Raw genomic sequence first — 22992 nt, 5'->3', positions numbered from 1 at the left:
GTTACAGCTCACATTATCAATAGTGGGGATAATGACATTCAGGACCACCTCCAATAAACAGCTTTCCTTATCAACAGGGAATTGTCTCCAGGCCTGTCTAGACTTTAGACTGTACAGGTGTACCACAAAAACTGGACATAGACTATATCTGCAGATCAGATATAGTCTAATAGAATAGAATAGAAATTCAGATTTTTCAAAGTGTGGCATCACATTTATGCACAGGAAAGCTCATTATGTTTCAAAACACTGTGATTGTGCCTGAGCTTTGTTGGAAGCTGTTGTAAAATAATCTAAACAGTGTGACCACATTTCATCGGTGTTACTGTCCCATCATCTCCATCAGTGGTTTTTATATGTGCTTTGATTTCATATACGTCTGAGTATCCACTCTTATAGTATCTGTAATTTTTCTCCTCTAGGTTCTGCTCTCTGGCCTCATTGGAGTGGTGTCATGGAAGAGGCCGCTCTCTCTTGTGGTGAGTGTCCTCTGAACGCCCACACTCAGCTGCTAACCTGACAACTCTGAGTAAAGAAACAGTACCTTAGGGGGAGTCTTTTATTGTCATAATGGTTACAGAAGGTCCTCTCCTGTCAGGATCAACACATGTAGAAAAGTAAACATATCACAACCTTGTCAGAGAATTAAGCTTTTCTGTAAGTGAATCAGACCCATTTTGAATTCATGAAAAGTAGTTGAGTTTCAAAAAGTTGTATCATGGTATTTGTTATAATTCTTAAGTCTCCTTTCAGTCAGTTTACAATGGTTGAGTATACTTTGAAAAGTATGATATGCATAAAATAATATATAAACAGTTCAATACAATCATAAAAATAAAATATAATATAAATAAAAAGCTTTTTAGTTTCATATAACAACTTTTTGGCGCTCACATGCAGGAAATACAGGAATCCAAGTATTCAGGAAATACTAGTAATGAGAGAGATGGAAACAGACGGGAACCAAAACACAGCTGAAAACAACCAAGGAATCAGTGATGGCAGGGACAGCAAGAAAAGGTAGACACATGAAGGAAAATGGAGCCTTTCAAGGTAAAATCAGGAAGTAACCAAAGAAAGCAGGCAGACAAAAAGATAGACTGAACACGAGACATGGAGAGAGAGAGATGAGAAAAACTGTGGATGACAGACACAAACAAAGACAAACAGAAAATTACATTTCAACCAAACCTCCACACAGAACCCCAAACCAAAGATAACCCAAAACACAAGACTTTCATAATAAGCTCAAAAAACACAAACAATGTGGCTCAAACACAAATGAGTCCTCAAAACTAAAAAGAATCATAAACTCCCAAAAAACTCAAAAACCATGAAATAATCACTTTGGTGCTGTAAAGAGCAGCTTTGAAACAAAATGATTCCTCCAAATGTTGTAGTGAAAATTGTTCTGTGGTCAGAAAAAATACCTGCTAGCTTTGTAACACACTGTCTTTCCCTCTCCTGGCTCCCTGTGGCTGTGTGTAGAGGATCTCTGGTCCAGGACAGAAGCAGTGCAACCAGAAATGACTACAAAACAAATCTCATCTTATAAAACCAAACCTTCCAAACAGCAGGCACGGCTCCTCTGCTGTTATTTCGGAGCGCAGCTTTTTTTTTATCCTCCTTGCTTTTCCCAGCTACTAACACATTCGTGTTAGTGTTGTAAATTGTCCCCGTTTCACTATTTATCTATTTTACTGTGACGACTGCATATCGTCACAGTAAAATAGATAAATTTTACTGTGAAAAAAAAGTTTATTGAACAATAAACTTTTTTTTTTGCAAAAATCAAATAGATTAAGTACAAAACAGGATGTTAGCATCCCAAGTGTTTTGTCTGTTTACTGCTATTGCAACATTAGAAAAATTGACATTATGTATTGAAGATCCTTGTTTTTCTATAAAGAAAAAGATTAGTTGATATTTGATTCATGACTAATGAAATTATAAATCATAATTATCTTTAGAACATAGAACATGTACATAGGAAAATGAAAATAATCAGGTTTGTATTCCAGTGGCACAAATGCAAGTGTGTCTCGTTAAAACTGTGACTGATCACATTTGCACAGATAGAAACTGTGTTCCTGATTTTTTTAAAAAGCAAAACATTTGTAAGTTCAATGGCTGGAGCACCAACCTCTGTGTCAGATAATAATCTGAAAATGGGGAAAAAAGGTGTTTTTATTTTTCATTTTTTCTAAAAGGCAGCTCCATGCTGGAAAACCAAAGAAATAAGAATTCATACAAGTTTGTGTTACCCTTTACAGAAAAGCACTCTGGCCTAAACCAGAATAGAAGGATAGGTAGGAGGCCGTGGTGCACAGCTGAGAAAAAGGACAAAGTACACACAGAGTTTGTGACGTGTGTTTTTTGAGAAACACACACATCACAGGTCCTAAATGGCCAGCCTTCAAGGCAGAGTTGCAACAGGATAAAAAAAGCCACTGAAAGGAAAAGATTGAGATGGTTAAATGTACACAGATACTGAAAGACTGATGGGTATAGGTTTGATGTTTGGGTCACTGATAACAACTTTTGTGAGAAGTACAGCCAGTTAAAGGTGCAGCAGGAGTGCTTGACACCATCTATCAAGCATGATTGAGAAATGTCTTTAGGAGGCTTTGGTAGTGGCAAAGAAAGAAAAATTTAGGTAGTCGTGCCATACCCTTTGCATGCTGCTGAGATTGGAGGAAGAACAAAACTGGAAACTATGCAAGAACTATGAGAGGAAGCACTCTGCTGGAATTCTGTCTGTAACACAGTGGCTATTGAGATGTTGTGTGTATGAATTTCTCCAGATTACCCCAACATACTCAAAAACCGAAGGTCTGCAAGGCTGTGTTAGCAGCAAAGGGTGGATTCTTTAATTGTTTTAAATAAAAGTCTCATGCATGTTTATATTACAAACAATTTGCAAACCGCTGTTTATCAGCTCATAAAACGTCCTCACATATTTAGTGTTATCACTGAAGGCACCAAAAACGCTGTCATTTCAACCTGTTAGTACAGTGTGACAGAGTCTGTGGCTCCACACCTTCTTGCTGGTAGCGCTTTGTGGCTTTGCCAGAGCTGTAGAAACTGGAGCTGTCGGAGAACAGAGTTTCAACTTTAGTGCATGTGCGCACGGTTGTGTCGAACAACCCCGTGCGTTGTGTGTTTTCACAGCCGCTGACCTGAAAACATCACAACCAAAGTCAGAAGTCTTAGCTCTTTTCGCTTTTCCTGTCAAAGCCTGTGCAGATAAAAAAATAAAATAAAATAAAGATCAAATAAAATAAAAAATAAATGCTCTACTGTGTGACTCAGCCCAAATGTTTGTCTTTCTGAACTCAGGCCGTGGCATCAGAGGACCGGTGCATGAATTTATCTCAGTGCCACGATTGGAGTTTCACACTTAAGAAGAAGATAAATGTGAAACTCATTCTATTGTTTTTGAAAAGGGATGAAATTGTACATTTCTACAATGAAAATAAATGCCACCTTGTTTTGTTGTTGGTCGCATCCCTAACAAAGACAGGAGGGAAATAATTAGATGTCAAATCCTTTCAAATGCTCAAATCAAATCCAAATAATAGTCTTTTCTGACTCATCATTCAGACAATGTATTATTCATCATCGCCAACAATCACTCCAAACTCTTTTCAGAAGGTGTCTCTTCTGTTTCCACAATGCAGACACCCAAACGCTCCTCTTAGCTAAGTTAAGAGAAATGTTCTAAATGGAGGCGCATTTTAAAACTGTAAGTGGTTATTCTTAGGATTGTGAGTGGTATTTTTAAATGTAGCTAAAACGCTCTGTATTTTTAAAGATGCACACAGATCCTGCAGTACTGCCTTACCTCTGTATTTAAAATTTCCTTTAAAGACTTTAGAAATTATTAGATGACTGTCGTGTTCTTGCTGTAGGCCTCATACCCCGTTATTGTGATAACGTGATACAGTGCATAACAAAAATCCTTCTTTCCTCTCCTTTCAGACATGCAGGTTTGTTTTAGAGATGGCGCGATAGCTCTATTTATGTCCGATACTGATACCGATATCATAAATTTGGATATCTGCCGATACTGTTATGAATCCGATATAGTGTGTTTATTAATCAATAAAACTGATTTTTTAAATATCTTGCAGCATTTTGTATAAGTTCATACTCAAGTTTAAATAAACAACACTAAAGCTATTCTGTTATACCTGTATGTAAAAAGTACACTGCACCCAAAATATTTCATAGTTCAGCAATACTGATCAATCTAATAAACTTAAACCTATCCTTCCTTCCGATTCTGGTATTTTACAGAGTACTTAGCAGAAATATTAAGCAACCTAACTAATAGGGTTCCAACTCCCAGCAACATAAAAAATAGGGAACCACCCCCCACCCTCCACCTCATGATGCTTAATCGACATAATCAACTTTAATTTGATGCAGTGTGAAAAAAAAATGCACAGAAATCAATTATTTTTCAAGAATAATTAAATAGATTCAACATCTTTCTTCAACAGAAGTGCAGACTGCACAGATGGTACCTTCCCAAAGGAAAAAGTACTATAGCTTACTAGGGTGTATATTAGACTTAACAGTTACTATATACAGTAATGGACTTCTATATATGTTACATCAGATTAAAACTTTGGGTGTAAGATTCAGATAATTATTTATTAAAAGCTAGACATTTTAAATGAGAATAAGAAAGAAAAGTATGTCTTTGTGCCCCCTTTTCCCTGTTAATGCCCTATTGCCCTGGCTAAACTTTGCTAGATCCGCCCCTGCACAGTTACCAGCCGTCAGCTACGTAGAAAAGGATCCTGGTGTAGAAAGTAATATTAAATAAATTCTAACAACAGATTATCAAGCTTAATAGTGCTGCTGTTGTTCAGCCGCTGGTTTCCTCTTTCTGGCGCGAAGTGGGCGATAAACAAACAAGAGAGACGGACTCGCGACAGAAAAGCCGATCAGCTGATCATTGATCAGTTTCAGATTGAAGTAGCAGCAGGAGAGGGAGGGAGAGAGAAGAGGCAGTCGCTCCATATATCGGTTGTTAAGCTTAACGCGGGAATGCTTAAACATTCAGAGATGAACTTACACACTTGCTTTACTTCTTTCTGGGATAACTTCCTCGGAGATGAAATGCCGGTTTGGCTACAAATACACACAGCCGCTCTATCACGTGATGCATACTGCTCCACGTGCTACGGTTATGAGCCAAGTTATGCCATGTCGCAAGTTTTGTGAGGTTCTTTTTTTTTATAATTAATGGATCGGATTACATTTTTTTATTTCTCTCCGATATCCGATCCAGTAATTTAAGTCAGTATCAGACCGATACAGATACGTAATATCGGATCGGTCCATCTCTAGTTTATTTATGACTGATAACTTTCTGTCCTTTAAAGTCAAGATCAGGTTTCGGGTATGGCTCATGCTAGAAGCTCCTGTCCAATTCTATTTCATACTCCCTCAATGCCATAAATAATCTCATCTCATTTTTGCAGCTTTACCCAGATCACCTGCACCCCTCATCCTCCTCACTGCATACTTGTCTCTCACCCTTTGGTTTTTTCACCTTGCTTCCCTGCTGCTTATATCAGCATCCTCTCTTCACATTTCCCTCCCCTCCATCTTCCATCACTGAGGTGTTCATAGAAATCAGTCACACTTTGTGCTCTGTAAAGGAGTTAAATCCTCTTATGTCTGTTTTCTTAAAAAGCATGGCCAATTTACTGGAATAATCTGTGCATGCTAGTGTACAGGGGTGTCAGTTCATGGTCGCTGCTTTCTGTCTTGAGGGAGGTGGTCCAGTAATTTCTTGTTTTTAAGACTGTTACTGTAGCATCCAATGTTCAGTTCTGACAGGCGAGCTTTTCCGTTTCTGGCCTGGACCCAGTGATGACTGGCAGGTGACTAATACACCGGCTGGACAAGCTCAGGCCTGGCAACAATGCACCATCCCATCTGCCAACTGTGGGTGGTCATGCTCTGCATCGTGATTCGTAATGACTGGAGTTTCTCCAGACTGTTAAGGCATATCTGTTAAATACTTGGGTTTCTAAGCTGACTTCTGCCAGATTGGTGTCTGAACACAAGGTCCAGGGGACAATTAAATGACCTGGGAAGTTTTGGATTTTGCTTTGCAAAACAATTCAGAAAACAGAAGACTAATCTGGGCCAAAGGAGAAAGTATTTGGAGAAAATATGCAAAAATGATTATCTTTCAGAGTTGAACAATTGATTGGGCAAAAAGATGCAGTAGAGACTATAGTATATAAAACATACATCGAAATCATTTGGTTTTGATGGTCTCTCCTACCATCGACTGACCCTGCAAGTGCTAACCCCAACTCTGTTAGTCTACACAGACACTAGATAAAACTTATTTATGTTTCAGTGTTAGTTGATTCTACTTTAAGCTAATGTAAATGAGTCAAACACTCAGGGCCAAGCATAAACACAAAATCCTTTTAATTCTGTATTTGTGTCCAGGACTGGGGACCATCTTAACTACATTAACAAATGTTTTCTAGTTCCAATTACAGCGTATGTACTTTCTCATCACAAAGGCAACCACTGCCAATAATGGAAATAGCTTTTAAAAATTAAAGCAAAGTAATGAGAAATGAAGTGACATTAAAATCACAGCTGTTTGGATTCCAACGGAGAAAATGTAGAAGTATAGTTGGTGGCAGTTTCCGCCAACTTGCTACTAAGTATCCACCACATAGTGAGGTGTAGTGAGAGAACGAAGAGGCTGAAACAAGATTACAAGAAATCTAAGGAGTACAGTGATGTGATGGTATTGCATTACCAAACATGGCCTGGGTATTACTTTATTGAGGGGCTTAAGTGCAAACAGACCAAAGGCTACAAGTGTACAATCACTTTATTACATAGACCTGTTCAACCACTCCCTTAATGCAAATATCTAATCAGCTACACAGAAGCACCTCAATGAATTTAAGCATACAGACATGATCAAGAAGACCTGCTGAAGTGAGTATTTTCCTTCACAATCACCAAAATTGAACCATGGAAGACTGGAAAAACATATCCAGGTCAGATGAGTCTTGATTTTTGGTGGGACATTTGGATCACAGGTCATAATTTAGAGTGAAAGTGATGAAAGGATGGAAAGGATCCATCCTGCCTGGTATCAGTGGTTGAGGCTGGTGATGGTGGCTTAATGGTGTGGGTGATAGTTTTACACTTTGGGCCCTTTAATACCAGCTGAGTGTCATTTAAATGCTTTAGCCTACCTGAGAATTGTCCATATCCATCAAGTTATGAGCACGGTGGCACCGTGTGCCCATCTTCTGATCGCAACTTCCAGCACCTTGTCACAAAGCTCAGTCATCTGAAAAAGAGTTCACTGTACTCAAATGACCTCCACAGTCACCAGATCTCAGTCTAATAGAGCACCTTTGATGTATCGTGGAACACGAGATCCATATCATGGATGTGTAGCTGAAAAACCTGCAGCAACTGTGCGACGCTATCATCTCAATGTAGACCAAAAGCAGTGTTTCCAGCACCTTGCTGACTCTATACTGCAAATAAATAAGGCAGTTCTACTATTAGCAAGAATGATTTTTATCTCCTGTGATGTTATTTTTTTGGTAAAATTGTCATGTGTTAGTTGCGGCTGTTAAAAAGCTCTTTGTATTTATCACAGATATAATAAGTACTAAAAAAAAAAGCCACGTATGAGACAAAAACATGATAGAGACAGAGAAAGAAAAGCTTGTGTGTTCTCTTCAGCTCTGACACGTTGCAGTAAAGTCAGCGTGTGACGCTGAGTGCAATGCTTGGGTGGTTGGAGATGGGATGTTTGTATGTCAGAATGATAAAAACAGGTGCACTATTGTGGAGACGTGAGATGTGTTGAATGAAAAATTCTTCCTAGCCTTAGCCTCTCATCTAAATGCCACGCAAAAGATTTATTCAAATAATGCGCACAGCCAAATGAGAAACATACAGCGTCCACGTTTGAGGGAAATCCTCCTCGTCCATCTTATCTAAAACAAGCAATAAACATTTTCTATTGACTTTTCTCGCTCAATCCAGCCTATTGCATTAAAACCATGGCAGATTTACTCCACATCACTCAGAGCAAGGAGACAGACAAGACTACCTGCAGTCTTCTGCTTTTTGTGACTGTGATGGATTATGTGTTTAGAGAGAGTGGCAGAAAGACAGAGAATGAATTAGAGGGCAGTAAGTCCTTGTTTGCCCCGTCAGAAAACAACAGTGTGATAGTCTGCGCCAAAGAGTGTTTGTCTCAAAATGTCTCAACTTTTATAGCTATTGTCGCTTTGTTGATGGTTTGTTTTTAGTGTAAATGCATACAGTACCCACAGCACATGCATTTTTAATACATAGTTACTTTTTTATCAGTGCAATAAGCACTTCATCATATTTAATCACACTGCTGTTTTATGCAACAATCTGATCTTGGCTAAGCAAGAAGGTTAGTGTCCCTCTGAAGTTAGTGCTATGAGGGATTTACTTTCAGACTCTCTCACAGACACCTAGAGACTGAGCAATGACTCCCTGGCAACCTTCAGTTGCTAGGGAAAAGTGTGTATTCTCTAACTGGTTGGTGAGTGGTTGCTGGAGGTTGCTGACAGCGCTCAGGGAGTGCTGCATTAAAAAGCCTCCTTGTGATTGCTTTGGTCATGAGCATCTGCAGTCGACCGCAGTTTTCTTGAAAATCTGTGGAAGCAGAGAACATTTGACTTCAAATCAAATGTTGTGCCTTACTGCAGCAACCAACATGTTTTAAATGGTAAATAGACCTTTTCTTATATACAGCTTTTCTATTCTGCATGAGCACTAAAAGCAGTTTATACAACATGCCTCATTTACCCATTCATACTCACATGAATACACTGGAGAGCAGTTTGGGTTTCAGTATCTTGCCCAAGGATAGTTAGGCATGCAGACTGTTTGGGTCCACTACCACTCTGTAGGGACCACTATCTAAACCTATGTGACTGCTATATAAACTCTAGTGCAAAAAAATTGTGCATTACAAAGAAGCTACTTTAAGCTGCTCGCTTGACACTAGGGATCACCACATCAGGCAGCTCCACATGTTTGATTTGGAAATTGTACACTAGATTAAATAGCTCACCACGCAAATGTGTAAAAAAAAAAAAACGCTACACTATAGAGCCACTAAACTGGTTGTGTTATAATTAAAATAACAACATAAGAAAATGTAAAGATATTGTTTTAAGAAAAAAAAAGCCAGGGGGTTACTTGTTTTTTTTAATGCACAAAACCTTTGTTCATTCAAATGGAGCAGCATCCAGAATGAAATCCTTAGACACACTCAGGAGTTTATTTGGTAGTAAGAAGTACTGTAAAATGAGAGTGTATGCATTTTTGCATATATGAAAAGCCATGCGTAGCTCAGCGGGACTGTAATTATGCAGCAATGAACTGCCAGTAACAATGTTGAAGCACACAAATGAAATAAAAGTAAATTCTCAGAAAGTAAATCTGTTGCTTTTTTTTTGTTTTTATCAGTTTGATTGCTAAACATTAATTTGAATACTAGATACATTCCCCAAAATGTGGATCTAAAGGTATAGATCTAGTCTGGTATAGCACCTGCTGACAGACTTTAGTTTGTCCTGTTCATTCATAAAAAATAAGAAGATTTTACACTGTAGTGACTCCTCTGGCCTGAATGGTAGCATGAAAGGGTTTAAATAATAGAGAGGCCCAGCAGTCTTGTGGTGAAACGGTCACTGCACTTGTGAGGTGTCAGGGGGTAACACGGTCTTACATGTGCAGCTACTTTATGTTCATGTTTCCATAAGAATTGAAGGGCAAGTCGCCCTCCAGTGAGAGCACACAGGGTCGGAGTAGGGATGTAGTGTGGTAGTAGTGTGTCTGAGTGCTTCACCGTGTCACTGACTTTGGCTGCGTGTACTGCAACTATCTGACTTGACCTTTTTTGTGGATACTGTTTTTGCTCTGTTTCCAACAGAAATATATCCCTACTCATGAAACACAGAGCAATGAATGATTAAAGATGCCATTCCCTCTGCCTTTACTGCAACTGTGAACATTTTTTGCATGAATTTGTTTTTAGCTGAATTTTAGCCAAGCTAGCAGTTTAGCTGTCCTTCACTTTGGCCCCAACTGTAATATCTCAGCAACTTTTGTTTGGTTTGCCATAAAATTTGGCACAGACATCCGCTGTGCCCGGAGGATGGAATGCACTGACTCTGATGACTTTTCTCTTTGTGCACTGTCATTGTGACCACGTTAGCATGCTGACGCTTGCATTTCGCTTAAAGCTCTCCTTTGACAGGAGAGCTTTAAGCGAAAAGGAGCTTTTTTTTCCTTCTTCTTTCATGCAGTATTTTGGAGCTAACAAGCAAATGTTTGCTAAATAAATAACTCTGTAGTTTGATTGCATTCACCCAGGCGTCACATGCCTCTTTAATAGAGTGGCTAAAAATAAAATTCTCTGCATCTTTCCGATGATTAGTCAAACTTTGACCGTGTTTTGATATAAAAGCAGCACAGTAATAATACCGATTTCTTATTCTCAGTATTTCCTAAATCAGCTTACTATAATTTTGCAATATTACATTCTATTTAAATTCATTAGTGTGTTGCATTAGAGCAATGCACCACCTGGTTAGCATTTGTGAAACAAACAGGGATAGATTCTTGTGGGTTTTCATTTGAATTGAGTTACTGTCAGATCCGTTCATGGCTACCTTCCATCGTGATGCATAAATCACCCTCGTCAAAGGTTTATCCTGACACCTCTAAGTGCCTGACCTATACTGTATGCCCAGAGAATTTCAAAGCTGCATTACTGCTGAGAAAATCTTTTTTTTTCTCTGCTGGCCTCATTTTTTTCATTGTTTTTAATGGAAGTGAGAAGCCGTTGTACATTCCCGAGAGTGCTTAACGCTAAGCAGGTTTTCAGCTCTCATAACACTGTTGGACTCCTTGAGAATACTTCAATTATCACAAAGAATAGCCTCGACGAGCACTTATGGAACTGAGAACTGCTATTGTGGCTAAACAGAGGTGTCCGCGAGGGCAAACGTTTCATCTGCACAAAGATAGTCACCTCAGTTTGGGGCGTGGTGAGACTCTCCGATGCATCCATTAACCTTTACGTTGACAGTCTGCAACTATAGCTTTATTTCCCAGCCTCATCCAAGGGAAGTAATAATAATCCCTCTGCTGCCTGCTTTTACAGACTTCTGACAATAAAAAACAAGCATTCACATTTGATCTTTAAAGATTAGATTCCGCCATTGTGTCCTTTCCCCACATTTGTTGCACCATTTAGGAATGTTTGTGCAACTCCTAACAGGCTAGCGCTGTATTATGAGCACGCACATACTGTACTATACCGGGCAGTTTCATTGATTTTCAGTTTTAGAAACTTAAAAAGGAGTTTATGTTCTGCAACTTGAATTCTGCACTGTCTTTAGAAGCTCTACAGCCTTTAGGGAAAGAAAAAAAAGTAAATACCTTATTTTGTATTTCCCCCGCAGACCTTTATTTAAAACAATGTGAGTTGGATTTGTTGAGGACTTCTCTACAGAGACAAATGACAGCAAATTCTTCCAAAACCACACACCCAAGTTATCTGGCATGCAAAGCAGTCTGGTGATGCTAGGAGAAAGTCTGAAAACGGGAGAAGGTTTGAATTACAAACAACTGCTAAACCGTCTTATTTTCTGGAATTAAGTTTAGACCCAAACATCGCTGTAGCTGTTGTCCAAATAAACCCCACGGCAAACAATTATTCTCCCAGTCTTGATTCAAGTCTGACACATCTTAATATAGTGTGTGAATATATAAACAAAGAAGAAGCAAGATAACTGGGCGAATAACTGATTAAGTGATCCTTGGAAAGCAACAAAATCATTTATAACAGCTTATTTATAACAACGCTCACATAGTTGCATGTTTTAAATTCAAAACGTGAGTGCAGATCAGATTATGCAGTAACACGTTCAGCCTGAAGAGTAGGACTTTGGTAAAGCTTGCTGGACGAATGTTATTTTTCCTTAAAACGGTGGAAAATGTGCCGGGTTACATGGATGTTTTGTTGTTTGGGAAGCAAACAACCAATCAGCAGCAATATGTATATCAACTGCATATAAACAGGCAGAGCAGACAGTGAATCAGCTGGCATTTGAGCAAAACCTTCATGAATAAAGATTTTCCTACAGTTTGTCAGGGTAGAGTAAAAATATACCAAATAAAATGACTTTGAATAAAACTGTAAAAGTTAGACATGCATGTGAGCAGTTTCAGGATTTGATGTCCATGCATGCTAAACTTTAGTATAGCTTTATTTCACAAATGAATGGGTATGCCCGCATATAGAAAGGCTGTATGTGTGTGTGATCTACAGCAACATTTCAGTGGCATGTTAATGGCCTTCCTGTGGATGAATTTAGGATTCCAAGGGAAAATCCAGCACTCTGAGCTGTTGTTTTCTTGCAACACATGCACACAGACCTCAGATATGGTCATGGGGCAGCCGCTTCCCTTATATGAACACATATCAATGCGTTCCACAGCTCCAAATATCTAGCTAACGATGCACACAAATCACTAAGAGAACATACACATCATAGCTGTAGACTTTCCATTATGATCACATAACTACAGCCGGGCCAGCAGGACATCGGTGAAAGGTTTTATGAGGTGCTCTCTGTGACAGGCTGTGACCCTGACAGCCCGTAAATATTACTGCCTGTAGCAGATGAAAGGGGGAGGAAGAGAGAGCGAGGGAGAGAAAGAAGCAACACAGTGACTGATTGTAATGGGGAAACAGACATCAGTGAAATGAAGATTTATAATAACCACAACAACATAACAGAATCAAAACTGCATAGATTGTGAGTGCAGTTTCTTATCATCCATTTAATTAAACAATTAAAATGTTGTGCACAGGCTAAAACGGTGGGTTTGTCCGCTCAGTTTTGCCTTCCAGTTGTTGAGCTTTTTTGGTTTTTTCACACAGACCATAATGGACAAATTAATCCTCTCATTAAGAGTGAAATTAGCCCATTAGCAGCCTCTGTTCCTGGCTCTGTTGTAAGCAAGGATTGGTTTAGATGTGGGGTTTTGTCCTTCTGAGCCTTTATAAGCTATAAGTAGTCTAACTTAAAGCTTACAGATATGAACGCGACTCACAGGTACATGATGCCAGGCAGTAATTTAAAAACCCATCCTGCTGTAAGGCCAGCTTTAATTAAATCTTTACTTTGTCAAGTGGCGATGAGAAACAAAAGCACAATAATGAGTTAATGGTTTGTCTTTATTATAAATACTTCATGGCAGATATTTATATCTCGGCTGAGAGGTGATAATGTGACTGCACAGCTTTGCCATTGTGTGAAAATTAGTTTTTCTATTTTTGTCCACATGTAGAAATGTGCAAAATTATCATTAATGTTACTAAGCCTTCTGCTCGACCATCTCAGGTTTGCATAAAAGATTACAATAGAAAATTTGAGCATTTATTTAATGATTGTTGTGAAATTTTAGCTTCGTTTAGCAAAACCTTTTCAAGATATATTTATTTTAATGTTTCATTGCAATTATTGCATGTGTACAAACTTTAGATCATAAAAACTTTAAGAAAACCATTTCAAATGAGCGATTCATGTGTTGAAAATGAAAAGTAGGCACATATATTTTAAAAAATTGTTTTCTGAATTATAACTAGAGTACCATCTGGAAAGTATTTTGTTCTATTTGGATTTGACTATTTATTCATTTTGGTCTTTATGGTGCAATTTGTCGTATTTGTTCAAGTTGTTCATGAAAGCTGAATGACTTTTGCGAATAACAATTTCATATTAAAAAAATATTCTACATGCTGTATTTTGCAGTATTGTGAGATTCAGCTACATATCATTTAGAAATTGTCTGTAATTGTCTTTTGCTATGTGAGTGTTTTTTAGTAGCATGTGCTCAAACTTGCAGGAGTGCTGGACTTTTTTGTCATATTTTAACACAACATTGCTCAGACATTTCTTAATATATCTGTCCTAAATTACAAATCCTGTTTTTTGGTTGTTTTTTTAAGGTAAGAAAGACCAGTGAAATTTCCTGGCTTTTATCATCGCTACAGATTTCAATATCTTTGTTTTCCAACCCCCAAAAAATGGCTGGAAAGTTCACAGCAATTATTACAAACGCTCAAATTTTCTACCATGACATTTTTTGCAAATTGGAAACAGTTGAGCAGGAAATAAATGGCTAATTTGAGATGGAATGACCCACAACTTCAGAAATGTTGTTGGATATTAGCAAATACCAGCTCACCTACACAGGATTAGGCATCGCATCCATGAAAATAAATAAATAAATCCAGATATCAACACCATCTGGTGTTTCTATAACCATCTGAACACACACACACACGCACACACACTCTCACACACACACGCTTAACTGATAGTTTCTTTGCCAAGCAGGCAAACAAACACATTATTGTTTTCATACAAAGCTTATAATCTAGAGTTTATTAATGTCATTTTGTGTTTAATCATCATCTGCACACAAGTTTTATATGTCATGCTGATAAGCCGGGTTTTGCAAAGAGAGAGAGAGTTTATTGAAAACAGCAGTAAAGCTCATCTTTGGTGAATTTATTGCCACTCCAGATTTTATTTGTCCATATAAACTTTAGTTTTTAGCCTTTGGAGAATTTCATAAATTCAGCCAAGTCATTACAATTCACACTGCAGTGATCTCAAATTCACTTGCTCGGCTACCCATCAGCAAACCTGCCAGGTTTACAGCAGACCGGAAGAACAGCTGTTGAGATACATCTAAAAATGTAAGATAAGGGCTCGTCTGTCTTACATCCAAATGCTCACTATAGCAGGTTTTGGCATTGGTAACATATCAGTGAGCCCACCTTTAAAAGAAAAACATCATATCAGACATGCTGTCGCTTTTCATTGACTTCATTCAATTTAATTTCAACCTTTTCCATCCATCCATCCAAACCTTACTGCGTATCCAGTCCAGGTTGTGGGAACAGCACTCTAAACAGAGAAGCTGAACCTCCCTCAGTTTAGTTAGTTAGTGTTGCTGGATGTCAGTTCAGTGTAAGCTAAAATCATGTCAGGAGTAAGGGCAGGTGAGGTCCTGCAGTATGTTTTATGTGTTGCATGTGTTAACAAATGTCTTTCAGTCACAGATTGTTTTGCTGCTACTTTTCCATCTGCCTTGCTTTAGTCTCGGTTCCAAACCCTAAAGAGGTTGACGTGTTTTCAAGAGAGGACTTATGTTGTGATGTGGGTGAGAACTTTGGCCATCTGCAGAAAACAAGAATAATAAGAGACAATTTATTATCGGTATAAAACTCTGGTTAATTTGTTTGAGTTTGATGTTGCATTACTGGTACAGCTGTAGTTTAAAAGCAGCAATAAATAAATATAAAGTCTATTGAAGCGTGTTGCAACATGCTTCTGTGATACACACGATAAGAAACGCAATAAGGATGTCCCATTTTTTCTTCGGTAGCATCCCTGCCATATATGCCAATAAATAAATAAAAATCTTCAAACAACATTAAAGAGAATAGTTTGACAATAGCTGCTTGTTTGTATAGAAGGTAAAAAACTTTAAAGAAATGTACCATTACTTTTGGGGGGAAAAGCAAATAAAGAAAAGTAAAATGTTCCGGAAATTCCTCCCACAACAAAGCTCTTATCTAATCTTATATTCTCAACCTTGACCTGGCACAGCAGTCACATCAAGCTTAGAAAACTGTTACAGTCAGTGAAAACAGGCAGTGGTGCACTAAAAATGCTTCAATTCTGTCTAAATCCACGAACCACCATTTGAAAAACACCCACTACCATTACCACAGGGTAATATCTAAACACACGCCCTGATATCAAATAACAATAGTCATTTTGCATCGCTGACCTTTACACGTGTCATTTCGCATAGCAGAACTTAAACTGTGCAGACATGAGGTGTAAAATGTTCCTGAAATGGCATGCTGTTTACATGTAATCCTGTGACATAACATAGAAACGCGCACTGTGTCTGCTAACACACCTCTGTTTTCACAAACACTCAGGTATGAACACAACGTGGTTCACAGAGGTGCACACGCATTTAATGGACTGAACATAAAAAGGAAGAAAGCCTCTTTTCTGTGTCTTGTAATCCTGTTCAGTACCAAAATAAAACCGAAATGGCTCGCCGAGATCACACAATAATAATAAAATCATAGCTGATGAGAACTTCGCTCTTGCCATTCAACGCACGACCACACATACAAAATGACGGTTGTGCTCTTCTTTCAGCTATTGTTAAGTGGCACAAATAGGCTCCTCTCTCTTCTCCCTCCACTGGTGCCAATCTCTTTCTATTGCAAACGGTTAGAACTGTGTGTGACATTGCAGCTGTGTTTTGGGCAAATAGAGGCATTAGACGCAGGGTCCACCAGTTCAAATTCCACAGTTGACTGAACAACTAGTGCTCTGTGGTCACTTGTCATAGACTTGAGACGTAATTGTGGTTTGCACACAATAATGTCAGCCATATTTCACAGCTGAGTGAGTTGATATTGCGGCATGGCGACAGCCGCTACTTCACAGCTCTGGCATTTCTGGATTATACTGTAAGCATAAAGTTGCTGTATAGTCTTCTGAAATTACATTCCCATTCAGCCTTAACTGCAATCAGGTTCAAAGGGAAACATATATCATATGGACAAAAGCAGTGGACCACATAAACATACTTCTCAGCCATGGAAACTCATGCCATGAAGCTCCTGGCACACAGTTTTTATGCTGATGTGAATCAACAGACTATCCCATATTATTGCATCCACATTTAAACCACATCTTGTTTCCCTGTAGCTGATAGTTTAACACCAGTATATTAAACTTTGTACATTTCTTTAACATTAGCAGGACTATTAGATTTCCCAGTCTGCGGTGAGTTAGCTGTTTCCTTTATGTCCAAAAATAATTGTGTTTCATTTGATGCAAGCGCCATAATATACTATGGTTATAGAAGGCAAAGCACCTGCAACAGCCTGAATTGTCTTACGCTGTAGTGAGCTTTCTTCTTTGAGTGCAAGACCCTTTTTCTAATTCATGCAAAATGCACTCAAGCAATCACACTGCTGCATATAAGGGAGGCAAGAACAAAGGGAATAAACACTAATAGTAATTCTGTTTCTCTAAGGTACTTTAAGACCGTTGCAGTGTGTTTCCTTTAAATATATATGCAAATAATATTAACTTAATAGTAGAGATACTCCTAAATTATATCCATGCACTGACATAAAAGGAAAATTTCAAACATCAACATAGAGATGCACAACAGTCCTGCTTTTGTTTCATCCTCAATTAAGATTTTGTAGCAACAGATTGATGTCCATCAGTCATATACTGTAATATCTCTGATAACTGATAAGAACAAACTAGAACGACCGACTTTACAGCAGAAGCTCTTACTTTAACTAGCATCATCCATCTTTGTGCCTTGTACTGCACTAAATGCTCTTTATCAAGACAAACACATTAGAAAGTACTGCCAGGATTTTCCACAGATTTTTGTTTTTATTAGAGAAGCCATAAAATGGAAACGCAGCTTCTATTTCTTTCCACTTCATTTCTTTGAGGCTGCTACCAGCTTGGAGGGTAACTTCATTCAATTCACGGACATTTTCTTCTTCCGTTTTCTTTAAATGCATCTTTCATTTTTTATTTTTTGGCAATGCTTTTGTGACTGCTATTCAACAGTTTTTACTGTGTTGCATCACCATAGCTCTATTAATTCAAACTGTCTTCGAGAAGGAAGGAAAGAAAGTGTGCAACGATTTCAGGGGACTCATTCGGAGTATGAAAATGGTCTAAACGCTGCCACCGCCGCCTGCCATCCTGTGTAATTAGGCTGCTGTGAAGAGACACCAGGCTCCAGATTTTATCACAACTGTATGCGCACATGTAGACTCACAAATGCACAACACATGCTGACATAAAGGACGCCGAGCGACGTGACACTAAGACTCAGAGACACCTGTCATGATACGCGCATGCATTCACAACGCTGATGCATAAATAATTCATGCATACTGATTTCAAATCAGTGTCTGTGTTTGTGTGTGTGTGTGTGTTTGTGTGTGTGTGTGTGTGTGTGTGTATGTATCTTTTGTCTCCATCTTCCTCAGAGGCCTGTTATTCTCTGACTTGACCCAGATGGAGAGGTTTTAGTGGTAGATGTAGCCTACTGCCAGCTGAGATTGGCCCCGCAGGACCACCTGTCAGGAGTTGCTAAAGGAAAACAGACAGGAAGTGTGTGTCTGTGTGTCTGTGTGTGTGTCAGACAGACAGCGAGAGACGAAAACAAAAATGCTTACGTGTGCAAATGTGTGAGCTGTGAACGACTGAGTGAAGTGCGGTGTTTGGGGTGGAGACGGTGCAGTGTCATAAGGAATGCACTTAGATATGAGTTTGCTTACACCCATTCATTATGACTTTACATTTAGACTTGCTTTTGTTTTAATATCAGTTGCATTGCAGAGCTGACAGGAGACCAGTGCTAGGAGAAGGCAATAAAAAAACAGCAAGCCTGATGTGTTTTAATATTAAAATCCGTCTTTTTTACTCACTCTACACAAATAAGCGAAAGGTTAACTTCTGTAAATTTTAATAACCTCTTTTTGGTAGCAACACACATATAAATAGAAACATCTTTCACTTAAATTATCAAGTTGAACTGACATGATGTGGGAAATCTTCATTTTGCCTGATTTTATCCCTTAAAGACTTAAAGTGACACTTTAGGGGATAAAACTATCGTCTTGCACTTTTTGTTAAGTGTGTTTATGCACTTAATCTACAAAAATCTAATCCTCACCTGGCTTCTGCAGACAGAGCCCTTCCTGACTGACACGACCATATAAGGAAATCCATGCTGAGCTGTCAGAAAACATGAGCTTAAAAGGTTTTCTTACATCTTTCTCTGATCTCAACATTTGAAACACTGACCACTCTTAATATGATCGTCGATCTTTGCAACGGTGTATAAATGACAGAAAACAGGTAAAAGCACAACCTTTTAAACTTTACTGTGATTAACTATAAATCACACCACAGACAGAGTGCATGTAATCCTACAGTGCTGCACATATTGGACAGGCTTGAAACAATAATGCCAACTTATAAGAGATTTAAATATTAAAACACTTCCTTTAGTCTATACTGTTGCATAAAAACAAACATGAAAAACAAAAGTTTAATATCACAGTATAACCCTGTTATTAGTTTGTGGTGACATCCAGCAGATGGAGATGGATAAAAACAAAACAATGATCTAAAAGAGGCTCAAAGCCTTCTCTCTCTGATGGAAGGAATTAATTAAATATGCATTCTCTCCTTCTAATTATTACACAAACACGCCTGCAATCTGCCACTCTGAGGCAATAAAATGACGCAACAACCACCTGTCATGTTTTATTAGTGACTTTATTGATCACTGGCTTTCCAAAACATCCAACTCGCAGTCACAATGAAATGTTTTTTAGCCATGCAGTCAAAATGCTGCATTGGTAGAGTTTTATGAAAATGACAAATGCTAAAGTCCTCATATAAAGCAAGATGATTTTCTTTGAAATGGCTGCTAACGCTCATTTTCTGTATCCACATTAAAGATTTCATAACACAGACGGCTTAATCATAACCAAACGAGTTTATCTCATATTACTGTGGAATTTTCTATAGTAGTAAATATGCCTGGGTCCATACTTTTGAATTTTTCCACTCCTCAGAGCTCACTAAAGATGGAAATAGACTCTGATATCAGGCAGTAAACATCTGCATCTCACCACAGCTCAAAACAGCTCTTGCAGTTTGGGGCATGGATGGATGCAGGACTGTGGAAGTGTGACTTTGGAACCAGATCCTTTAGGTCCTGTGGTTGCAGGGTGGGGCCTGAGTGGACTTGATTTTGGGGCGAAGCCTTGAGTTCTTCATAAGTTGCTGCTAGGCAGAGCCATGGTTGTGAGGGAATATGCTTGGTTTTCATCATTACTCGGATGGGTGGTAGGTGTCAAAGTAATATCCTCATGAATACACAAGGTTCCACAGCAGAACTTTGCATCGTTGCAAGGTGATTAATCTTTCACTTCACCTGTCAGTGGTTTTAGTGTTGTGGCCAATCAGTGTTTCAGCAAGTTAACTCATAACATGTTTGCACATTGACCCCTATTTAACTGAACTCCTGTCTCTCGGGGAAAAGAACTAAACAGTAAAGTACGAGAAGATGGTTTCGTGGTGCTGCGGTGATGTGGTCTGAGGCACAGGGACAAAGGCAGAGAAACATGCTTTGCATTTGTTTTGATGAATTTTCTTTGGTCCTGAGCCAGAAAAGGAATATTTTTTCTGTTTCTAGGCAACACCTTTTGCATCTTTCCCGCACCCTTTGTCAAATCTTAAAGTTCATTTTGGATTCGTGTGGATATTCGTCTGTACGTGTTTATCCAGTGCCATTTGTGATTCACTGTGTTTCTAGAAGGAAACAGAAGTTCAAATGCAATCCAATCTGCAGGTTGGAAAACAGACTTCTTTTTTTTGTCTGTTTCTTTGTTGTAATGAAAGCTGTCTAGCAAGTGGAATTGCTATAAATTTGTATCATTAAATGTGACAAAACCAAATAGACCTAACTTGCCAAATATGAGTGTGTTTCCAAGTCCCTCCAGAGTGTCTTCTACCTAGTCACAATGCAGTAAATGCTGTACAGTTAATCATAAACAGCAGCTGTTGGTGTGAGTTCTGTTAACCTGGTGCGTGGAACTGAAGCGTCTTGTTTAGAGATGCTCGAGGAGGGTGGCTGCCTGCCAACACGGAGACTTCACCCCAAGTCCTCCTGCTGACGAGTGGCCTCTCTAAAGCCACCTCTCTGCCAACCTGAATAAAGAGCGTGTGTTAGTTCTTTGTACGCCAGGCGAGCTGAGAGATGTGCGTGTGAGTGTGCTTTAGGAGTGTCCTCCCTCTGGTCACAGTTTGCCTGTCACTCCTGGTCAGTTTGCATTAGCGCTGCCACTCTCCCTCTCCCACTGCTCCTCAGATCACCTCCTTTCTTCTCACATACTGTGAATCAATCTGTCAAGAATGCATTCAAATCAGTGAGTCAGAGCATCTTTGCTCTGCAAACCAACTTCAGTCTAAGCAGTTGAAAGAAAAACGAGGAGGGTTATTACAGAAATGTCTTTTGAGTAACGATTCCTACCCAGGGGACCATGCTCACATCACCCCCTCAGTACTAAACTGTGTGTGAGCATAGTGGCTCAGCCTCAGGCAACAAAGCTCTACTGATTCAGAGACTTTGAAGGATGTTTTACAATGCATCTTTAATTTATGTTTGTACAGTCATCTCTGTTTTCAGGCTGGTTAACCATTTCAGTGTTTCTCTTCATTGTGTATGTGTATACTGAGGGAGCGGCACATGTGGCAATACTATTGTTACACTTAACAGAGTCACTGTTATCGTACAAGCAGAACTATACCAACTAACTAAAGCATCTTTATACAAATGAAAGTCTTAAGCACAGTTCACATGTACTTCATCTGTATTTGAATTACACCTCCGCGTTAGAGAGCTCATTACATACTAAATTAATAATACATTACTTTTATATTTTGAAAACCTCAAACAAGCATATAGTCTACTAATGTGTAAAGTACAAGAGTGCATAAGATACTTGTTGTAGGCTTGTTGTAATATACATTTTATTTCAGTTTTGCACATTGACCATTTTGCACTAGGATTTAATATATAAAGCATATGTAAATTTTCTTTATTATAACACTTCCTTGTTCAGCCTTACATTCCATAGAAATAAGGCTCCCAGGACAGTAGTCGCAGTGGGCTTTACTTACTCTCCTCCCTTATTAAATTTTTCCAACTCCAAAAGGGAACAGTGCTGTAAAAATTTTTTTCAAAAAACCAGAGTAAACACTCACCGGGCAATTCATTATATATATGTGCTCTGCTGCTAGTTGCTGCCATTTCTGACTACAGTGTGCCCACCTGCACAAAAGCTCAGATCATCTGAAACTGGTTTCTTTAACATGCCAATAACTTCACTATACCTAACTGGCCTCGACTAGAGCACCAACAAATCTGCATCAAGTGTGTGATGGTATCATCTCCACATGGATCAAAAGCTGAGCAATGTTTCCAGAACCTTTTTCAATCTGGGCCACAAAGGGTTAAGGAAAAAACGCCAGTTTAGTTCGCTGGGTTGACCAGACGACCCAAATTCCATAAGGCTAATTCAGATGTCTGTGTTCGAATCCACCCCAAGGCCATTTACTGTGTGTGTCTCTTCCCCTGGTCCTTCTTCCAGCTTTCCTACCTTCTCTTTAGAGTCTTATCAAAAGGCTAAAAAGCCCCAAAAACACATTTTAAAAAAAGAATAATGCAGTTCAGATCCCTAAAGGGGTCCAGCTCATTACTAGCAAGCCAAAAAGTGGTTGGTAAGTGTATGTAAAAAGTTGGTAGTGTTTTATTTTGACCCACTGATACAGAAAGCACTTGCGTACATGCACAGTAAGTGTAACTGCTTTAAAAACCCACTTATTTTTTAATAATATCATGAAGAGGGATTTGATTGTTTTCATTATTTTAGTAAGCAGAAGATTTTGTGTGAGAGTGTGTGTGGTGGGGGTGGGTGGGTGCGGGGATGTTAATGATTAAATGCATCTCATCGCTGCCTATGCCTCCCCTACGGCTACTCTGCACCTATGGCTTCTCTTTGTTTTGCATTTATTTATTGTTCATTTAACTGCGGGTGCTGAAAACTTAATTTTATTCCTCCAAAACAGTCACAATAAAAGAACTGAGTCTAGTATCAATAAATAGAAATGAATGCTCCATACTGTGAGAAAGACAGATGATCCACTCCGCGCTGTTTTCCACAGAAGCTAAAAGATGCTTCCCTGTAGGCAATTTGAG

The 22992-nt window shown here is 38.8% G+C and overlaps 1 protein-coding gene across 2 annotated transcripts in view; it reads left to right on the top strand.

The window, feature by feature from the left end:
* The window catches only part of entrep2 (endosomal transmembrane epsin interactor 2), a 111803-nt gene that overhangs the window by 48081 nt on the left and 40730 nt on the right, over positions 1 to 22992 (top strand). For both annotated transcript variants that reach the window (XM_085183448.1, XM_085182697.1), the window contains exon 2: positions 423 to 479. In XM_085183448.1, coding sequence (XP_085039574.1) covers positions 423 to 479 — 57 coding nt within the window. The remainder of the gene's footprint in view (positions 1 to 422; positions 480 to 22992) is intronic.

Source organism: Neolamprologus multifasciatus, chromosome 1 (genome assembly GCF_963576455.1).
Source record: "Neolamprologus multifasciatus chromosome 1, fNeoMul1.2, whole genome shotgun sequence".
Taxonomy (NCBI): domain Eukaryota; kingdom Metazoa; phylum Chordata; class Actinopteri; order Cichliformes; family Cichlidae; genus Neolamprologus; species Neolamprologus multifasciatus.
Note: the sequence above shows the minus strand (reverse complement) of the source record. Positions and strands in the feature narration are given on the sequence as shown.